Source organism: Lampetra planeri, chromosome 1, assembly GCF_965212315.1.
Source record: "Lampetra planeri chromosome 1, kcLamPlan1.2.h2, whole genome shotgun sequence".
Classification (NCBI taxonomy): domain Eukaryota; kingdom Metazoa; phylum Chordata; class Hyperoartia; order Petromyzontiformes; family Petromyzontidae; genus Lampetra; species Lampetra planeri.
Genome location: NC_136107.1, coordinates 23,770,595 through 23,790,203, shown reverse-complemented (window position 1 = coordinate 23,790,203; position 19,609 = coordinate 23,770,595). Strand labels below are relative to the sequence as shown.

Here is a 19,609-nt window from a genome sequence, read left to right as displayed (position 1 = left end):
GTTTTAATTGTTCAATGAGTGCAGGGGTTGGCGGGGTGAGGGGGAAACTGGCAGTTGCTTTTTGTAATTTAATAATACTGAAAACAGCAACAAATAATCACGGACCACTGGGACAGCCGCTTGAGGGGGCAACCTCTGGAAAGTTGTGTTGTTAAAGGCATTTTCCTGATTGGAGTGAAGGCTTTTGTAGGGCCGTTATAATTTGCAAGAGCTTGTGCTGTCGTGAGTTGTATATGGTTATTGTTTTAAGCTGGGTCCCCTGAAGGGAAATTGGTGCTAATTAACTCTTTATTGACATGCATCAGCCACCATTAGAAAAAAATCAATCAAAAATCGACAGGTGGAAAAAAGCACCTGAAAATTTTAATATTTTTAGAACATATTTGGCCTCTCAATTTGAATTTCCACATGCAACAGCAGCCCACTACCATCCTAGACTCTGGATCTTTGTCCTAAACTAACGAAAATAAATATGATTTAAGAGTGCTTTTGAAACAGAGTTGTGTACATTGTGTAATGCGGGCGTAAGCGACCTTCCGGATGTGACGTCACGGGGGGTGGAGTCATGTGACGTGGGTGGAAGGTTCGGGTCCTTAAGCGGGTAAACCGGAAGGGGAAGTCAGTCGGGGTGTGAGCGGAAAAGAGAGAGGCCACGCGGGCGAGTGAGAAGAGGGGGGCACCGACGGCCATCGGGAGCCAACCCCGAAGAGAGGTGGAAGCTACGGAGTGGTGGGTAGCTGCGGAGAAGACAGCCAGAAGAGCTGCGTGTTAGAGGCAGCGGTGTGGCTGCCAGCTGAGGCGGGAGAGAAGATAGAGACTGCACGAAGCTGTCAGAGCTGCAGAGAGGACGAAAGGGAGAGGAGTTGCAGCGAGTACAGCCAAGGGGGGCTGTGTGAGAGTAACAGCAGCGGGGCTGCTGTTGTGGATCGGGCCGACATTGGAGTCAGCACCGTGGAGAAGCTACAGAGTAAAGACAGCCGTGTGGGTGTACAGCACGAACCGAATAAAGGACACTGAGCCAGACATCGTGGTCCAGTCGTTTATTACACTGGTGTCGGAAGTGCAACGGCATGCCGAAACAAGTGAGGAAGAAAGTTAATCCGGCGCCTGCATCGGCTTCTTCGTCCGACGACGACGAACTCCCTCCAACCACGGATCCTGTTGGGGTGGTGGGGGAGAGCCCGGCTGAGGCGACCACGGGAACGGGAGTGGAGGATGTTGGCGCGGTGGCGGGTCCGTCGACATCATCAGACGCGGATCAACGATGGCAAGCGATGGCGGTACAACTGGAGGCACTTAAGGACGTCCTGGCGCATCTATGCCATCTCGTCGCGCCAGGGACGATGGAGGACGCAGTTGGTGCTCCGCGGGCCGCCACGTTGCCTGTCCTGCCGCCGCCATTGCCCACGCGGCAAGAGGCCGCCATTTTGCGCGCTCCGCGGCGCCAAACCGCCATCTTGGCCACGCCGCGGGCCGACGCCATTTTGAATTTGCCACCACAACCACCACCATTGGAAGACGGCGGGAAGAGGAGTCGGAGTCGCCACCTTACCACGGTTAAAGAATTTTCCGTCGGTGGGGACTGGAGCGCGTTCGCCTGCCGCTTCTTGGCGGCGGTACGCACAGCAAGATGGACCGATGCGGAGGCTTTGGAGGTGTTGCCGACTCTCCTGGACGACGAATCTGTCCGATTCTTCCGTTCCATAACGACCGATAAGAAGGCAACTTTAAGTGGTGTTTTTCAAGAAATGGCCGATGCTTATGAGCCACCAGATGAAGCACATCGGCGATTCGCTCAACGTCAACGAGCACCAGAGGAGTCGCCCGTGGCGTTCAGGGGTGCGGTGCTGGAGCTGGCCATGGCAGCTTATCCTGAGACGCCACAGGACCTGCTCGAGCCTCTCATATTAGGGAAAATGTTGGAGCTGTCTCGGGATCTAGGGATCCCCATGCCTGTGTGTGGGCATGAGAAGCTAACTTCCCGGACGACTGCTAAGTGTCTCGATGCGCAATTCAACCTCCGTCGCTGGAAACAAGTGACGGCGTGGACGGGGGGGCCCGTCAAAGAAGGGGATGCGCTGGGGTGGAACCCTGCGCAGGCTGTCTATGTTCCGGATGACCGGGGCCCTCAACAGCTGACGGCCGCCTCCGCTCCATGGACGGGACGCGGCGGGCCGAGACTGCGCGGCGCTACCAGAACGGGGCCGTCAGGAGGCAAGGCCTGCGCTTCGGCGCAACGAGGCCGAATGTTTCCGCTGCGGGCGTAGGGGCCACTACGCCAGAGACTGCTGGGCCCGCTTCCCGGCTCCGCCGCAGCAGGAGGCCTCGGCACCGGACAAGTCGGCTAAAGATCCTCCGAAACAGGCATGTCGGCACGCACCAGACACTCGGCAAGGCTTTACACCTCACCCATCACCGTCGTTGCGCCATCCTAACGTTGTGGTTAAAGCATGCCCTTCGACGGGGCCTTGTCGCTCGGTCACGCAGTGGCGCAAGTTGGCACGGAGAGTCGTCGCGGCCGCTACGGGCTCGTCCACTGTACCGGGGTCTATACAAGGGGTGGACGTACGCATTTTGGTCGACTCCGGCGCGTCTGCGACTATTATTTCGGATGTCATTTTCCATCTGTTGGGCATCCCGCCGGGGGCTGTGCGTCCGGTTTATGGGTCGTGCGTCGCTGCGAACGGGGGTAGCATGGGTATCGTGGGTCAGGTGGATGCTAAGATATCTATTGGGGATGTGTCGGCCTCGGGCGTTGTTGTTGTTGTTCTTGCTGTTACATTGTATGCTTAGTGTCCTTTAGGGGGGGAAGCTCGGTTCGCCGCATTACGATTTGCTATTGGTCAGCCGAGGTCGGCTGGGATTTTTCTACGGGGGAGGGTGGTGTAATGCGGGCGTAAGCGACCTTCCGGATGTGACGTCACGGGGGGTGGAGTCATGTGACGTGGGTGGAAGGTTCGGGTCCTTAAGCGGGTAAACCGGAAGGGGAAGTCAGTCGGGGTGTGAGCGGAAAAGAGAGAGGCCACGCGGGCGAGTGAGAAGAGGGGGGCACCGACGGCCATCGGGAGCCAACCCCGAAGAGAGGTGGAAGCTACGGAGTGGTGGGTAGCTGCGGAGAAGACAGCCAGAAGAGCTGCGTGTTAGAGGCAGCGGTGTGGCTGCCAGCTGAGGCGGGAGAGAAGAGAGTAACAGCACGAAGCTGTCAGAGCTGCAGAGAGGACGAAAGGGAGAGGAGTTGCAGCGAGTACAGCCAAGGGGGGCTGTGTGAGAGTAACAGCAGCGGGGCTGCTGTTGTGGATCGGGCCGACATTGGAGTCAGCACCGTGGAGAAGCTACAGAGTAAAGACAGCCGTGTGGGTGTACAGCACGAACCGAATAAAGGACACTGAGCCAGACATCGTGGTCCAGTCGTTTATTACAATTGTATTGCCAGCTTGACTCATACAAGGGAGTTAATACCCCTTGTCCCAAGACCGTATGGAGCATATAACAGGATAACAGATGATCTTCTATAGAATGTGGCACTACAAATGTCCCTTTCCCCAACATGGCATTGCTTCATTGCGAACATTGGTCAAATCTCGAACTTCATCTGCACCATTCCTTCTGTGTCTCACACACATGCATTAGGCACACACACACATTAACAAACAATGCCAGTCAGTCCCAATGTGCTGTCACCTGTCTTTTTACACTTGTGTACAAACCTTCACTAGAACACGCATTTGTATATCAATGCACGTACAAGCGTTTATGTGTATAGGCACACACAGGATGACGCATAACGTTTATTGGGCCAAAACAGAGAGCTGTGTGATCTCAAAGCCACATCTTAATTCATCTTTTTCAAGCTTAGTCCCCCGAGTGGTAATTTAGCACTAGAATACTATTTCATCGTGGGTTTTTTTTGTAGTTTGGGGATAACTGAGCGGGCTATTTTTCCATGTGGTTCATGTCCAAATGATTCACTTTGTCAACCAACATCCTTTGTTCATTTGTGGGGTTTATAAGATAAATGGTGCTTTTGAGTCTTGTGAGGAACAACGTCTGCAGTTCAGGCCACACTACATTTTGTGTTTGTCGTCTCGAATGTTACATTTGCCAGTGTATCGAAGCACATTAAGAAGGATGGAAAGAAGTTAATAATCCTGACAATCTTACCGTTACCCTTAATGTGATTAAACGAGTGTTTATATGTTAAATTGTACGTTGCATATGTGATGAATGTGTATAGCTTTTGGCCAACGGATGTTCTTTGGAAGGTTGCTTCTTGAAAATGATGAATAGTCAAAGAAATTGCCATGACAGCATGAGACACCATTCATTGCACTCCGTTCATTCATGAGTGTGAAAGGAGGCCCACAATGTGATTTTTATTTTAAGAGTAGAAACGATGGCCATGATGCACTTTTGTGTATGCGACAACAATGCTGGGAGTGTATTCAACATGAGTATTTTCTGCATACAGATTTTTAAAAAGAAAAAAATATTTTAAAACAGACGTATACACACACACGAGTTTCTACGTGTGTTCTACATCTGTTTTGTTTATAACTTTTAAGAGCGCCAAACTCAAATTGAAACCACATTCGTGTGTCCTCGGGTGATGTTAGCAAGATAATGTGAGAATAGTGTTTTTTTACTTTTTTAAGTTGTTAGTCTCTCTCTTTTCGTGTTGCAGAATTACATGTTTTGGTATCGTTAAGATAATCGTACACGTTTGTCAAAGCAAATGTTTTAATGAAATAACGGAAACATTTGAGGGCGCTAATGTATGTTATACCTGTTGGTTTTATTCAAAAATATATTACATTTCTATTAAGTTCATAAAAATCTAATATATGTGCCAGATGGCATGTCTATTAGCTCATGTCACTGCAGCATGTAGTGGGTATGAACGCAGTAACTCTGCGTCCACTGCGTGACCAGAAGGCGAGCCAGTAACTCATTTACGTCTGAGCGGGATAGATGGGAATACGAGTAATCTCTGCGAGCCTCCCAAAGTCAGGTGGCTATATCTTGATTCCCACGATTTTACGGTGTAGTTTTTTTTCCCCCTCCTTCTGGCAAAGCCCACAGACGTGTAACCAAATCTGTGTTTAAGACTTCTTAAGGAAATTGAGAGCATCCATTTTGCCCCCCGGCCATCGCCAGAGAACTGTTTTGAGCACGTGATTCTTGGCCGCACGCTTGAGAAGTTGGCGTCGTCAGCCCCGTGCCCCTGCAGCGCCAAGCCAAGCAACCTGTAATTAATCACACGCTGTAGCATTCAGGGTGCCCAGAAGCAAATTGCTTGTTAGTGTCGATGCAGATCTTTGTGGTTTCACGCAAGGTCAGTGGGGTTGTACGCATTCATATACCGTAGGTATACGTGCTGAAGTCGAGAAATAATCTAACAAAAATTACACGTCGAAATTCGGTATCATCGTCGGCGCACACCTCCGTGTCCGGCTGATTGTGGCGTGCACAGAGATCATCATGCGCATATGATGCCTATCTACAAAAACAGCAAATATGCCACTGTACAGCCAGTAGATTACTGACATTCATTCTGTATCTTGAATGTCAACTGTTTCTCTGGGTATTCCACACACATTCTTTGGTTTTTTCGGTAAAGTCACGTAGGTTAAAATAAAACAAATAAATTAAATCACGACGTTTCGGAGGCAACACAAGCTTCCGTCTTCAGGTGAAACCGTCACAGCAAAATTGCTGTATCAAGATTTAATTTATTTGTTTTCTTTTAACCTACGTGACTTTATCGAAAAAAACAAAGCGTATGAATCCTTGCAGTCACGAAAGCTTCAAATCTAGAATTATTCCACACACGTTCAACAATTATTCGAAAGGAATCGGCCAAACTGCCAAAGCAGGTCATTATTAGAGAAGCATATTGATGATTATCAGATGACGTTAATTGGGTTAACGATTATATTTGTTCAAATAAAACTTAAAATTAGAATTATTTGAGAAATCTATAATGAAGCTGTACAAACTACACAATCTACATACATTTTTATTATGAGCGACCAGGCAGTTTTATCAACATGTATTCTAATTTTAATGTATTATTAATAACAAGTGCTGTCTTCACATTTATAATGGATATTGAAAATGTGGTAAAAAAGTGACTGAGTATTTTACTTTAGGGGTTTAACAATGCATCACTACATTCACTCATCAAAATCGGTTAAGGTTCACGATTTATGCAAATAATTTAACACGCCAGTCGTTTTTTTGATTTATTGTTTTTACTATATACACATGATATGCTGTAATGTTAGATTTAGGCTTAAGGAGTGAACAAAACTGTACGGCATAAAAAGACATGACAGAGAAATGAGACGAACAATATGTTTTCTTGAATCGAATCGCAGCCCTCAATCGGGACCGCTTCGTCAAATGCCTGGGTGGGGCAGATGATGCATTGCACTCATACCTCACCACCTATATTTTAGTGGCCCTCACTTGTGTGTTGGTTTCTGTGTATGATAAATGTATTAATTGTATCGTTTGAGATGCAGTATCGCCTTTGAAAGGGAAACATGAGCTCCGTAGTGGGTTTTTTTGCCTTTTAATTGCTCATACCCATCTGTATCACGATTCCCAGCTGGTCGAATGTCATCGCTTTCCTTCCTTTTCGCTTAGATAAAAATGTCTGTTTTTACAATTCTCTCAAATGTTACATACACAGTATATATGTAGTAACATACAGGCTGATTTTTAGGATCTGAAACCTCTTAGAAGAGCATTAAAAACCTTTCTGGTAAAGGCAGTACATGCGATTGTGGTGATCGCTGAAATCCACTCGAGACCTGGCACTAAACAGACCTGCATCACGCTATAAAGAAAAGCACACTGGGGCTCCAGCTATAAATATACACCAGCATGTTACAGTCTGTTCTGTGCAACAGTTTGATTGATTGCATCTCGACGGTCGTTTGTGCTTGGAGTGAGGATGATTCCCACAATAAATATAGTGCTAAGCGGCATGTCATCTTTTGTGAGTCCCTGGAAAATAACAGCAACAATATAATCCTTGCATTTGGGCTTATCCGATGGTTGCTTGCAAAGGCTTGGAAGTGGAGTGCTGTGTCAATAGAGCCCATGCGAATTATTCTTGTGCACAATTCTGCAAGTCTTTCCATGGAAATAAGACTTGCCACACATGCCTTTTGGTGTTTGGCAATACAGCCAGCGTTGATTGGTACTTGTAGCTAAATCTGCATGGCTTCCCCTAATGTGTGTCGGTTCAAGCCAAAACACTATACATTGCAAGACAAGTTGTATGAAGTTAACTAATGTAAATTACTCTGTTTATAGTGGCACATGCCTGTAATACAATGTTTAGAAGCAAGGTTTGTGGATCGTGCAGGAATAATAATTTTTCCCTCATCACGGTTATTATTATTACTCTTATATGCGCAGGAAAGCATAGCTGAGTCTCAACACTTTTGAGGAGGGTCCTACCTGCCTTGCTTTCGCAGTTGGGTACAATGTTGCTTTGTGCCCTCTCACTTTATGGATTTTCTGGTCATTTCTAAGCATCTGGGTATTTGACCCACACCAGTTGCATTGTATGTTTTTTTTAGCTATCTGCATGGAGGAAACCGAAGAACCCGGAGAAAAATCATGCAGAATATGGGGGACAATATACAAACTGTGCAGAGAATTGTGTGTCGTGAATGGTGGTTGAACTCAGTCTCGATGAGACGAAGCCATCAGTCTGGTAGATGGTGTCCTCAAAATGGGTGAAGGAATCAATGAGCGACTATCACGGGAAGTGGCCTTGGTTGTAGCGAAAAAAGTGTGATAAAGGAGAGATGGCTGAACACAGATAAGCAAGTGATTGAAATTAATCCGTGAGTGCTGGATCTTCAGCCAACCTGACTGCTTTACATGGACTTTTATGAAGTCCAGTGGGGGGTAGGAAGCGGGCGCTCCATCTCAGATACGATCGCAGTATTCCAAACCAGATTAATTTCTTCTTGGTGCAAATCAACTTTTGCAGAAACTGTTTGAAATAACTTTGGCAAATGACCAGAATTGACAAGAGCCATCTGGACAAGATGTCAGTTTGCTTGCATTTGCAGTTTTGCTTGCTTGATGACACGTTTGAAAATTGTCCCTTGCAGCTTTGTATTTGGCAAGAGATAAAAGAGACTGATAAGGATAACAACTAATAATATACACTTTTTTTTGCCCGTCCAAGGACGGGTGTATATTGCAGTAAATCTGAAATATTCAATAGAAAAATTGTTCAGCTCATGATTATTAATGAGGCGGGGGGGGGTTGCCCCATATGGAGTGACATCACCCGCTAATGGTTATTGGGGAGGGGTGCTGCATGTGGAGTGACGTCACCCCCTCATGGTTATTGTAGAGGGGTGCGGCATGTGGAGTGTCACCCACTCATGATTATTAATTAGGGGAGGAGTGCGGCATGTGGAGTGTCAGTGTAAATTTCCACGCAGGCATGAATATTAATGAAGGGGAGGGGGGGGGGCTCTTTTGCAGTGACGTCATGCACGGATGTAGCACTGTGCTGCATAGATTTATTTTTCAAAGGTTTTATTTAACTTGACTCCTGTTTGTCGTGGTCAAATCTTGTAATCAAAAGTTAGTCTACTTCCTGTTGTCCAATCAATTCGAAATTTTGCACACGTACTCAGATCCGGTGACAATGCATGCCCGTATCAAAATCGGCATAAATTAATTGCCTCTTTTCAAGCAATTACAAACTGTGGAATCGCCTCACATAAAAAGCAGGCGCCGCATGTCTCAGGCGCGCCTGCTCAGTGTGAACGAGTAGTACATTGAAGATTCATTTATAAAATTACCAATTATTTCAAGTAAGCGTTGATGTGGGAGCAGGCGCCACATCATTGACGTACTTCTCGACTGTGAGTTGAACGAAGTTGTTTATAAAACCGTTGTTTTAAAAAATAACTTTTTTAAAGGCGTTTATTTACCGCCACTTTCTGTAAAGAAACGTCATATTTGAAGCGACTTTGCATAATAAATTATTAAATTCAGCTCGACTTTCCTCTGCGTTAGTGTAAAAATCCACCCACTCATTAATATTAATGAGGGGGTGGTGGGCTTAATGTGGAGTGACATCACGTGGGGGGTGGGCCTCATGTGGAGTGACGTCACGCGCGGGACGGACAGACATTCCTGAGTGATTATAGTAGGTAATGCTCTAGCTTTATAAGAGACTGCTGCTTGAAAGTTCAGGTTAATGCACAGAGAGTGACTGTTCCAATCTGCAGCATACTCCCAGATATACAGAAATGCAAGTTAGAGACACATCTTAAGCAAGATCCGACTAAAAAGACTCTGCTTAAAAGTGTATTGGGACTCGATCAAGGCTTGAGTGTGAATGCACAAAGCACGAATGAGATTATTTTGCACTGCAGATAAAGCAGTCAAGTGTGGACTCATCACAATTAGACCAACCTCATTTGTAATGGCAGCTCATCTATGCATATACCCATACATTATGAGACCTGATTTGCCAGTAGAAAGATATAGTAATAGGTTTTTACCCTTTTATCTGGCACCAAAACGGACACCTTTATACAAGGGATCATGTTTGCAATAACCACAACACAAGCAGTCAAAATGCAAACAGAGACAACTCTGATAATGATATGCACTGTCCTTGAAATTGATTGGTCCACACTCGAGATGGCTTTTATTAGAGCCTAGTCTCACATGGTGTTGGCTCTTTTTGTTTGCATTTTGACTGCTTGTGTTGTGGTTATTGCAAGCATGAACCCTTGTATAAAGGTGTCAGTTTTGGTGCCAGATAAAAGGGTAAAAACCTATTACCATCTACCCATACTTTCAGCTTCTGTGCACCCAGTGTACAGTGGTGGCACAGTGGTTAGTGCACTGCGCCATTAACCCAGTGTCTTGAATCCATTTCCCAGCTCAGGCTCATATCAGTGATGAGTGACATCTGAACTGCGCCTGGGCCAATGCACACTGACCAGCATGGTAGAAGTCTGTTCAAATAACCCCCACGACTCTCATGGAATGTCGAGTTCTTCATCCAGCAGGAGATATACGGAAGGCTGTAAACATGTTTTAGTGTTGCATCTGGAGGCGCGGGAGCATCACAAATGTGAGCGATGTGACTGCTTGCTCGGTCCGATGTGACTGCATGTCTGCTGAGCTGAACTGTTTTTGTTGTTGTGTATTGCAGTGCAGCCAAAGGGCAGAGGGGCACATGCTATCTTCTGTGCAATGCACAGAGGCCTAATGCAACGCCGGGCTTATGTATCTCTGGGGCTCTAAGAGACGATATCCTTCAGGATGTTTATTCAGACCTCGCCTTGACTTCACGGCTTCACCCTCGCCAACCACCGCTTATTAACATTCTCACGAGACCGTCCGCTAACATTGCACAACCCTTACTGGGGTTAGGAGTTGCAGTTCGGATTTAAAACCTTCCAACTTTAGCAAGGAAGGGTGAGGCTTTGAAGCATGCATGTGTGATCATTTTGGCCCACCACATGTGACGCTACATGTCTTATTTCTTCCACCAGTGGCCCTGCCAGAAAGTTGACATTTTCGAATATGTTGTCCCCATTGTTGTGGACACTGCCACTGCCCTTTTGGATCTTACCTGTTTGCTCATGTTTGAAACTAAACACGAAACTTAAACTATTATTACCAGGTCAGGCCCACTGAGCTATGCAGCTCTTTTTCAGAAGCAACCTGGCTACAAATGGTAGTTCAATGAAGTGGCTTATGTGGAAATTTATAGCAGCAAAATACTCTAAACGCATGTTTCTAAATGTGGAGGGAAAAACCGGAGGACCCGGAGAAAAATCCACACGAGCACGGGGAGAAACATAAAAAATATAAATATACAGCAGGTATCAGGGTCGGGATTGAACTCCCGACCTCCTGCATACCAGGCGAGGTAGTTAACATATTGCCACCGTGGCAACCCAAGTTGGAAGTTTCTGTTAGCCGTGGCTGGGAATTGGATCACCAGGTTTATAGTTAAGGGCACGAATCACTTCACCACTGTGCCCCCTGACCCCATTTTGGAGGCCTTTGTTGAGTAGAAATCCCATTATCAAAATATTTGTATTTTAGATTTGAAGCTTTCATGACTGCAAGGATTAATATTCTTTGTTTTTTTCGGTAAAGTCACGTAGGTAAAAAATGAAATAAAATTAATGAAAACAACTAAATTAAATCACGGCGTTTTGGGCGCAACACTTAAGTGGTTGTGCTTTTGCTACGTTGTCCCCATCTGAAGAAGGACGCTTGTGTTACGCCCGAAACGTCGTGATTTAATTTAGTTGTTTTCATTTATTTTATTTTATTTTATTTTTTACCTACATGACTTTACCGAAAAAACCAAAGAGTATATTTGTATTTTATTACAGTTTATTATTAGTATGTGAATATTCTTTTAAATTAGTACAACAATACATAGATAAACATATGGGCAATTCTACAGCAACATCATTACAAGAACACCACCAGCATATTAGACGTGTTGAAATTATTTTTAGGTATTGCACCACCTGCTGTTTAAGAAACTTGCCTTCTCCATAATAGGTGAAATTATCCTGATGCTAAATTGTATGGCTGTCAGGTTATCTGTCCCATGATTTAATTCCATTAAAATACAATGTACCATATATTTTAAAGGATTTTTCACCCCAAAGAGGTAACTGGATGACCTGAAAAAAAAATAACCAATCCAAGACAGGATTACAAAACCTCCACAAAAAGAAATCCGAAACCTACTTTCTGTAATGCCTCCTACATACACCTGACTGCATCTTCAGGTTGGCATTTCACACACAGTACATGTTATTATCATGCGCTAATCTACTGCCGGTGTATACTCCAGGTCAGAATTTGTTTCTTTAGAACTGCTTTTTGTGTTCAGTTTGTTGTCCTTCCCCGCACCTCCAATTAGCACGGTTGGCTACGTATGGTGCGAAAGAAGTTCAACATACATACAGAGTCCGCTCCTGGGACAGACACTCACTACAATAATGGTGGCACTGGTGCGTGCATGCCATAAATCTCAGGAGGATGACCCATGCAGTGTTTGCACGGGGAAGCTGGGTCTTAATGCAGAAGGGTATGGCAGTACTGCACAGCGAATATTTGTTCAAGCACGCCTCTGAGCCAGTTAGTAAAAGGGTTTGGCACGTAGTTTTCACTCTCCAGCACTTGCTTGGTGATGCGCAGTACCCACATTGATATCGCAAGCTGACTATGTCACAGTTCAGCCCTCGATGGCCCATCTCAGCTGGATGCCCCATGGAGCATGTGTGGTTTCAAATATAGAAGCACCCTAAGCAATTTATGCCTCAGCAGCATAAGTAAATATGATTGGATGCCTGCAAGTTTTTATTTATTTTAGTATGTGTTTAGAGTAATTAAGCAAGAGACCTCTGAGGTGAACTTAAACAGTCAAGAATACCAAATAATGTAAGCAAATGGGCAAAAGAGACCATGATATTGTACACTTACAGGCTTTAGAAAATGCCATAACCAATCCCTGTGTAAAGACTGCGAATTTTCAAGGCTTCATTATACAAATGGTGCTTTTAAATGTAAAAATATTTATTTATTGCGTTAGTTTAAATAACATTCTGCAATAACATGAATACATGGCAGCTTTACCTTGTTATAAAATTTGTACGAAATTTTTATTCCACTCTGTGAATATGTATTTGATCTTGTTTGCACACGATTATTTAATGATATAAGGGTTTTTTTCACTGCTAGTTTAAAACCTATTTAAGATTTATAAAGGTAAGTCTTTTTATTTAGATGCGGCTGCAAATTCCTAAATGTGAGAAATATCTCTGAAAGGATTCCAGTTTGAGGTGGGAATCGAGAAAATCTTAATCCACTAATTAATTAAAAACTGTTTCCAAGAGGCCTACAGAGTGTTACAACCCTGACATATAATTAACTGAATGCATTTTTACTTGAACATTTGTATTCGTTGAAAGGTCAAAGCGAATCAATTGTTTCCTTTGTCCTGTAACCTTTGGATAGTTCTAGTTCCAGTAGTATTATCGTTGTCGACATTCTGTCATTTGTGTAGAAGTAAAATCTTGCACATACACTGAAACACACATTTGACATAATATATGTGACAGTGGTGATTAACACTGTCTTGTTACAAACAAATATTTCACAGACTACTATTGCAAAAACTATTTCAAAGACTATTATGCACCCCCGATTCGCACGGTTGGTTCGAAAGAAGTTCAACATACATATCTTGCAGGAAAATACTTATTTAGAACAGAAGGACAGAGCAGAAGGGTCATTGCACAAACTGTTAGCCTGTAATGTTTCCGCAATTAGGCAGTGTAATTGACGCTGGTTTTTTTGGTGTTATCAGTCTTTGTACACCGCTACCAAATCCCCTAGGTTTTATTAATTACAGTCATTTTTGGGGTCCATTAGCTGTGCCCGCGTCGTGTTTGTTGGCGGCTGATACCAGTGCCCCTTTCACCCACTGCACATGCAGTCTCGTGGCTGACCGAAGCCCACTGCAACTGCAATAAGCCAAGCTGTCTTGGCAGCAGCTCCCTGCAGACTTAACCACCTACTCGCTGGGCAGGCGGATGAGCGAGCGAGCGGACGGGCGTGCGAGCGAGCCAAGCAAGCGAGCGAGCGTGCTGCATCCCCAGGCTTGGCCGCTGGCCGCTGCGTGCGGGCCGCTCCGGGTGCCAGAACGGCGCCAGGGCTTTTGTTTTAGCGATGACGAGATAGCACCATTTCCCAGAGACGCCCGCGCCTGGGAAAATCCCCAAAGGCCAGCGCCGTGTGACCCCTCGGGGTCCCAGCTCGCAGAGCCTAGCCTCCTCGCTTGTCGAGTGTTTATTTGAAGAGGAGGTGGAGATTTTAACCCTAATCATTTGCCTTTTCTCGTTCTAGGGGAGTTTTGCATTTTTATTATTCTTTTGTGTCGAGGCGTGGCCGTGAACGTGTTCAGTCTGTTCTTTCAGACACTTACTCTCTTCCGTGTGCTTAAACTTTCAGGCGAGGCATGTGCTTCCTGTGACACCAGAGAGAATTGTGCTTTAAGCACATTAGAGATGTATATATTTTTTCGATTTTGCAATACCCACGAGGATGATGTGTCCATGTCGGTGGATGAGGAGGAGGAAGAGTGCATGGAAAAAAAATTATTTGATCCCGTTTTGATTTTAAATAGTGTCACAGACTTATCAACTTAAAATGAAGCTTATTACCTTTCCACCCTGAGCCCTTATTCCCATCAGACATCCAGTCACTTCCGTCTGTTCCCTCCCTTCAAGCTATCGCCCATCCTCTCCGCCCCCTGCCCAGCCCCTAACCCTCAACCCCCAATCCACAATTCCCACACTGTTCCCGGGCAGGGTAGGGCGTGTTGCCTCTTGAATGCACATATCAAATATCTGACGGGAACTCGTGCAGAGTTCAGTGGTGATGTGTGGCCGTGCACGTATTCACTCACTGTCATATTTAAACAGCAGTGGCATCGGATTTCATTTTTATCAATATCAGTGCATTTGTAATTAAAGCCGTTCATAATAACAATTTTATCTCATTAATAATGTTAATATTATTCTAACGTTTCAAAATGTTTGCTCCTAATTGTTGTTGAAGTTATTGTTGGCTGGAATGTGGTTGGCTCTATAATTATTATCCCATATTGAGTTGCTTATTTCATGCTTCTCTTTTTTTCTTGCAAGTTTACGGTGAATCTTGTCGTTCTGTTTTTAGCAGGTGAATGCAGAACAGACAGTGCATGCTGTGTAAAGGTTCATTCGCAGCCTCCATCCCACACCCTTACCATACAGCAGAATCGCTCGTTTAATCTCTTTTATTAGTTTGCAGCGCACGTGATGCCCAAATTCAGGATCTACCACGCTGGGGAATTAAACAAGCAGTGAGGCAGAAACTTAGGTGAGAAATCCTCGAGAACAACGCTCTAACCTCCGGGAAATTGCCTCGTATCACCTTGTGCCTCTTTTGGCGCATTCCGATAGCGTGCCCACTGTGCTTTCATTTTCATTCGAGCAGACGTTGAAGTGACATTTTCTTCACTTCCAAATACCCTGCTGATTCTCACTGATTGTGTAAGAAATTGGTATTGTCAGTAGAATGAACGTGAAAAGAAATTTGCCTTATGAAGAGCGCAGATAACTTGAAAAACTTTCAGAGTGGAGATGCTCACTAATTGTTTTTTCTCTCAAGTCGCAAGTTTCCACGCAGCTTCCCTGCAGTACTGATAAATCTATCTTGCTTATCCATATCACGTTACACACATTTGTAGAATCCTATGCTATACTTATTTGCTTTTACCTTCAGTTGGATACACACCAAGAGAAAGCTGAGCAAAGTCTAACAAGGAAAACAATAAGCTCAGAGACCACATTTGACCGTTTATAGTGAAAGCCTTCTAACAATAATTGCGTCAAAAGTGTGCTTCTTAATTATCTTCAAAATGTGGTTTTAAATGTTATTAAATAGCAACGCCTTGCATCATGTTATTAATGCACACTGGCACACTCTCCGTGTCAGTATGACAAGGTGGCTTGGCTATTTGTTCATCTGGCAAGCTCAGTAATACATTAATTCATACCCCCGAGGCCATTATCAATAATCATGGGACTCTTCAATGTTATTTGCATGATTTGTATCTATCAGGCTGGGTGGAGCTGTGACTCACGATCGAAAGGGTCGTGACTTTAAATACGAGTCGGGAGTTGATCCAGTCCATCATCATACCCTTTTAAGGTCGACCAAATAACAAATATTCCTGGTTCTTTTGGTAAAGTCACGTAGAAGGGAAATAATAGCCCTGTTCTTCACCTGAGGACGGCTGCTTGCATTATGGCTGAAACGTCGTGAGAATTTGATCTTACTATGTTTTGTTTTTATTATTTTATTATTTCCCTTCTACGTGACTTTTCCGAAAGAACCAAGAATATGAATCCATGCAGTCACGAAAGCTTTAAATCGAAATAACAAATACTTTATTGGAGGTCATCAATGTTCATCCTGCAGAGAGAATGCCTCCCCACCAGGGGAATGTGGATTTTTCTTCACTCGCTTAGAGCCACCAACAGAGATAAACATCGTCCCATCGCTTGTTTATTTGTGGAAACATAATGGCTACCTATTATTCTTATATTTATGTTTTTTTTACCTTGCGTTTGTTTACCGCTTTTTACGCATTTAATCGTTTGCTCCTTTGTTATTTTCTGGCAGCGGAAGTTTACACGTGTTTATATCGGAAGGGCATATGTCACTGTCGTTCATATGTTATGAGCAAAAGCGTTCCCTCCCCTTCACCGTGTAACATTGCATTTATAAACATTTTGCTCGTTGTAACGCAAGGGGGTGCCAGTGTTTGCATCGCCTCGCCTTTTTACACCGTGATGAACCGTGCCATGGCTTGTCTGGTTTGAGTCGTACACTGCATTTGTATGCACTCAGCTACATTTTCACCGAGGTTTACATCGTCAAATGAGAATGGACTCTTTTTGCACAACGAGCAGAGGCTCTGAATAGTTGTGGCTCCTGCAGTCATTAAGCATTTTGTATATAGTAAGTTTATTCATCAAAGAATAAAGACACATGTGTCCAGTGCAGATTCTTGTTATAGAATCACGTGAAAGCCCACTGAGACACAACAATACTTTCCTAGGAAACAAAGTGTTGAAAAGAGATCTATTATTATACATCAAGAGGTTTATAATGTTACTAACCACCTCTAACATTTTGTACTCACTTTAACTCGGTGTCTGGATGACTTGAAACATTTTGCTTGTTCTTTAATTCCTCATCCACGTTTGTTTTTCCCCTTTATTTGTTGCTGTTTGCTTCATTATTTACGCCTGTTTGTATGTGTATATTATTACGCGTTTGGCCTCCTCTTTCAACCACTGTAATGTCGTACTTTCATTCTCTAACCATGTCTATTCCCACTCCATCTCTGCATCCCCTTGCCCTGCCTCCTCGCTCCCCTCTATTTCTCCGCCTGTCACATTTCAGGTTCTGCTGGGGCACACATGGCCTCTTCTGTTAGTGCTGTTTATCTGACCAAGTGTCGAGAGAGTTCAACTCTCCCATAGCCCCCACAGGCTGCCTTCGACGCTCGCCCCATGCGCACGCTGCATCTCATACACTGCACTACAGAGGCAAAACAATAACATCAATAATTGCATCCAAGAGGATGCAGAACAGCTGTTTTCAGTGAGCCCTCTGCACGGGGGATGAAGGGGGGCTGTCCTTGCGGTTGCTGGGAAACTACAGTAATCTCAAACAAGGTGACACGAAGCCATGTGTTACACATTTAAGAAACAAGGACAGATATGGCCGACACTGTGGTTTTCTTTCCTTTTCATTTGTGGTCGTAAAATGTGTCTTGTACATATATTTTTGTAGCCATTTTATGAGCACATACATATATACACAACAAAGAAACATTTAGTTTTGTATTTTTGGTTATTTCGGTAACTTAACGAAAGAACCAAGAATATGAATCCCTGCAATCACGAAAGCTTTAAATCGAAATTTAGTTTCCTATAAACCAATACAAAATATTATCTAAAAAACACATTCTAATGATCATATCTTTTAGATAACCAGAAAATCATCTGGGGGTATGAAGAAAAAAATACTGCATTGGGATGTTTGCCAAATTTTTTAATGATAATTTTTGCATGTATGGGGAAACAGTTCTGCCTGTAGAACGCCTCTGTGTATAAGGAAATAGCACTCAAAAATGTATTCACCAAAAAGCTATCAGCTTATTTTACGTTCTTTTGTCTACAAGCCACTTTTGTAGCCCTGGCGTTTGTAAATTGTTTAACACGTGATTAAATATTTCTAACCTACCAACCCCACATGCAAATGACTAGATTACACGAATTGTAGTTGGGATTGAGCAACGAAATTATACAATAGGTCGGTGACTTATCTCCCTTGAGTTGGTTCATTCTTTCTTTACAAGTGTGTGTACTCTGGGTTACTTCCTAATACAAAGATACTTTAAAGCAACAGTTTGCCTAACATTCCAAACATAAATATTGTGCTAACCTTTATAGACTCCATAAGACTTTCTTGGGTGAACAAAACATTCGACTTCATTTGTTGCTTACCGTGCATTTGTGTGTGCGCATTGCGTGCGTGTGTGTGAGCGGTAGTGCAACGGTTAGCGTGCTGCGCTCCGAACCCGGCAACCCGAGTTCGATTCCCGCTCACAGCTAACACCAGTGACGATTATCTGAACCATCTCATGGGCCTCCCCTCTAGGTTGTCTCAGCCTCAAATGAGTAGCTGGTGTGGTGTGTAAGCATCACTTCTGGGGAGACAAATGCGGTCTGGCGTGGTGCTGGCTTCCCACCCCCTCATGTGCCGTTCCAGCCTTCATAGGTGCACGCTAACAGCACTTTCTCCTACAGTCTTTTAAAAATTATACAAGGGATCTTTATCTTTGTTCTATTTTGCAGGTGAGGTGTCACTCCCAGAGGCGGAAGAACCATGCTTCGATCGCAGCTATGTGCAAAAAAAGCTGGAGCACGGCCTGACTCGTATCTGGCAGGTGTGGCATCTATCGAACAAGTCCCCAAACCTCTGTAGAACAACGACCCAGGCTGACCTCGGGCATTTACTTGGCTTTGGTTAGGAGATGTCATGAGTGCTGTTTCTCTTATTTGTAACAATAGAATATCTTGTTCATGTGAACAAAACCAACATTAATGTCTAAAACAGGAGCTGCTAAAGTCCCTAATTCAGATCTCTTCTTTCACTGGTCTCCTTCAATCACTGACATGTAAATGAGGTGGTCTGTTCTTCTTGCAAATTACTTTTAATGTGAAAATAAAGGCTGGAGATGGTGGATGATTTCAGGATCGGTGTTGCGGGTTATGTTTTGTTTTGGTAGTAAAGCAGCCGGTTACGTTGTTTTTCCTTTATGTGAATTGTGTCCTCATGTGCTGGTTGTTCTGTGATGAGTGTAGGATGTTCAGCAGAAGGTCAAAACCTATATCCTGGGAACTGACCTGGCGCACTTTAAATACGACGACTTCATATTTGTGCTGGACATCATTAACCGGTGAGACTTCTAGCGCCCAACAGATTCAGGACTCATGTCGGTTAAAGTAAAAATGTATCTTCCTGTTCAAACGAGTGATGGGGTGTCGGTAGCTCTTAGCCATTGGCATGAATTGTATATTCTCATGGTGGGGGAAATGATCTCCTTATAGCAATTACCATTGTGAATTTGTTCTGAAGGAGTGGCTATACATTTATAATAATCCTTCTTGAGACGGCTTCGGAATCAGTCCTTTTTATTTCCACTCCACAATACACTTTACTCACTCACTCTCCGTTGCTGGCAGACAACGGAGAGAGGACAAACTTCGCACTAAGTCCCCACCGCGCACGTGGCACCCAGAGCCCCCGTCCGCGCGTGACCCTGCTCTTGTCAGTTTCCAGTCTGCTCTCGATCGTTCCCTCTCACTCTCTCTTAATCCCTTCGTCACGTGGTCCCCCCAGCCAATCGTTCATGGACAGCTTCGACCATCTCGATGGTTCCCTGTCAATCCCGGGA

General features: G+C 44.3%; 1 protein-coding gene across 1 annotated transcript in view; it reads left to right on the top strand.

Annotated features, from left to right (window-relative positions):
* Positions 1-19,609, top strand: part of VPS50 (VPS50 subunit of EARP/GARPII complex) — a 114,552-nt gene that overhangs the window by 44,443 nt on the left and 50,500 nt on the right. The window contains exons 14-15 of the mRNA XM_078597270.1: positions 18,507-18,598; positions 19,017-19,111. Coding sequence (XP_078453396.1) covers positions 18,507-18,598; positions 19,017-19,111 — 187 coding nt within the window. The remainder of the gene's footprint in view (positions 1-18,506; positions 18,599-19,016; positions 19,112-19,609) is intronic.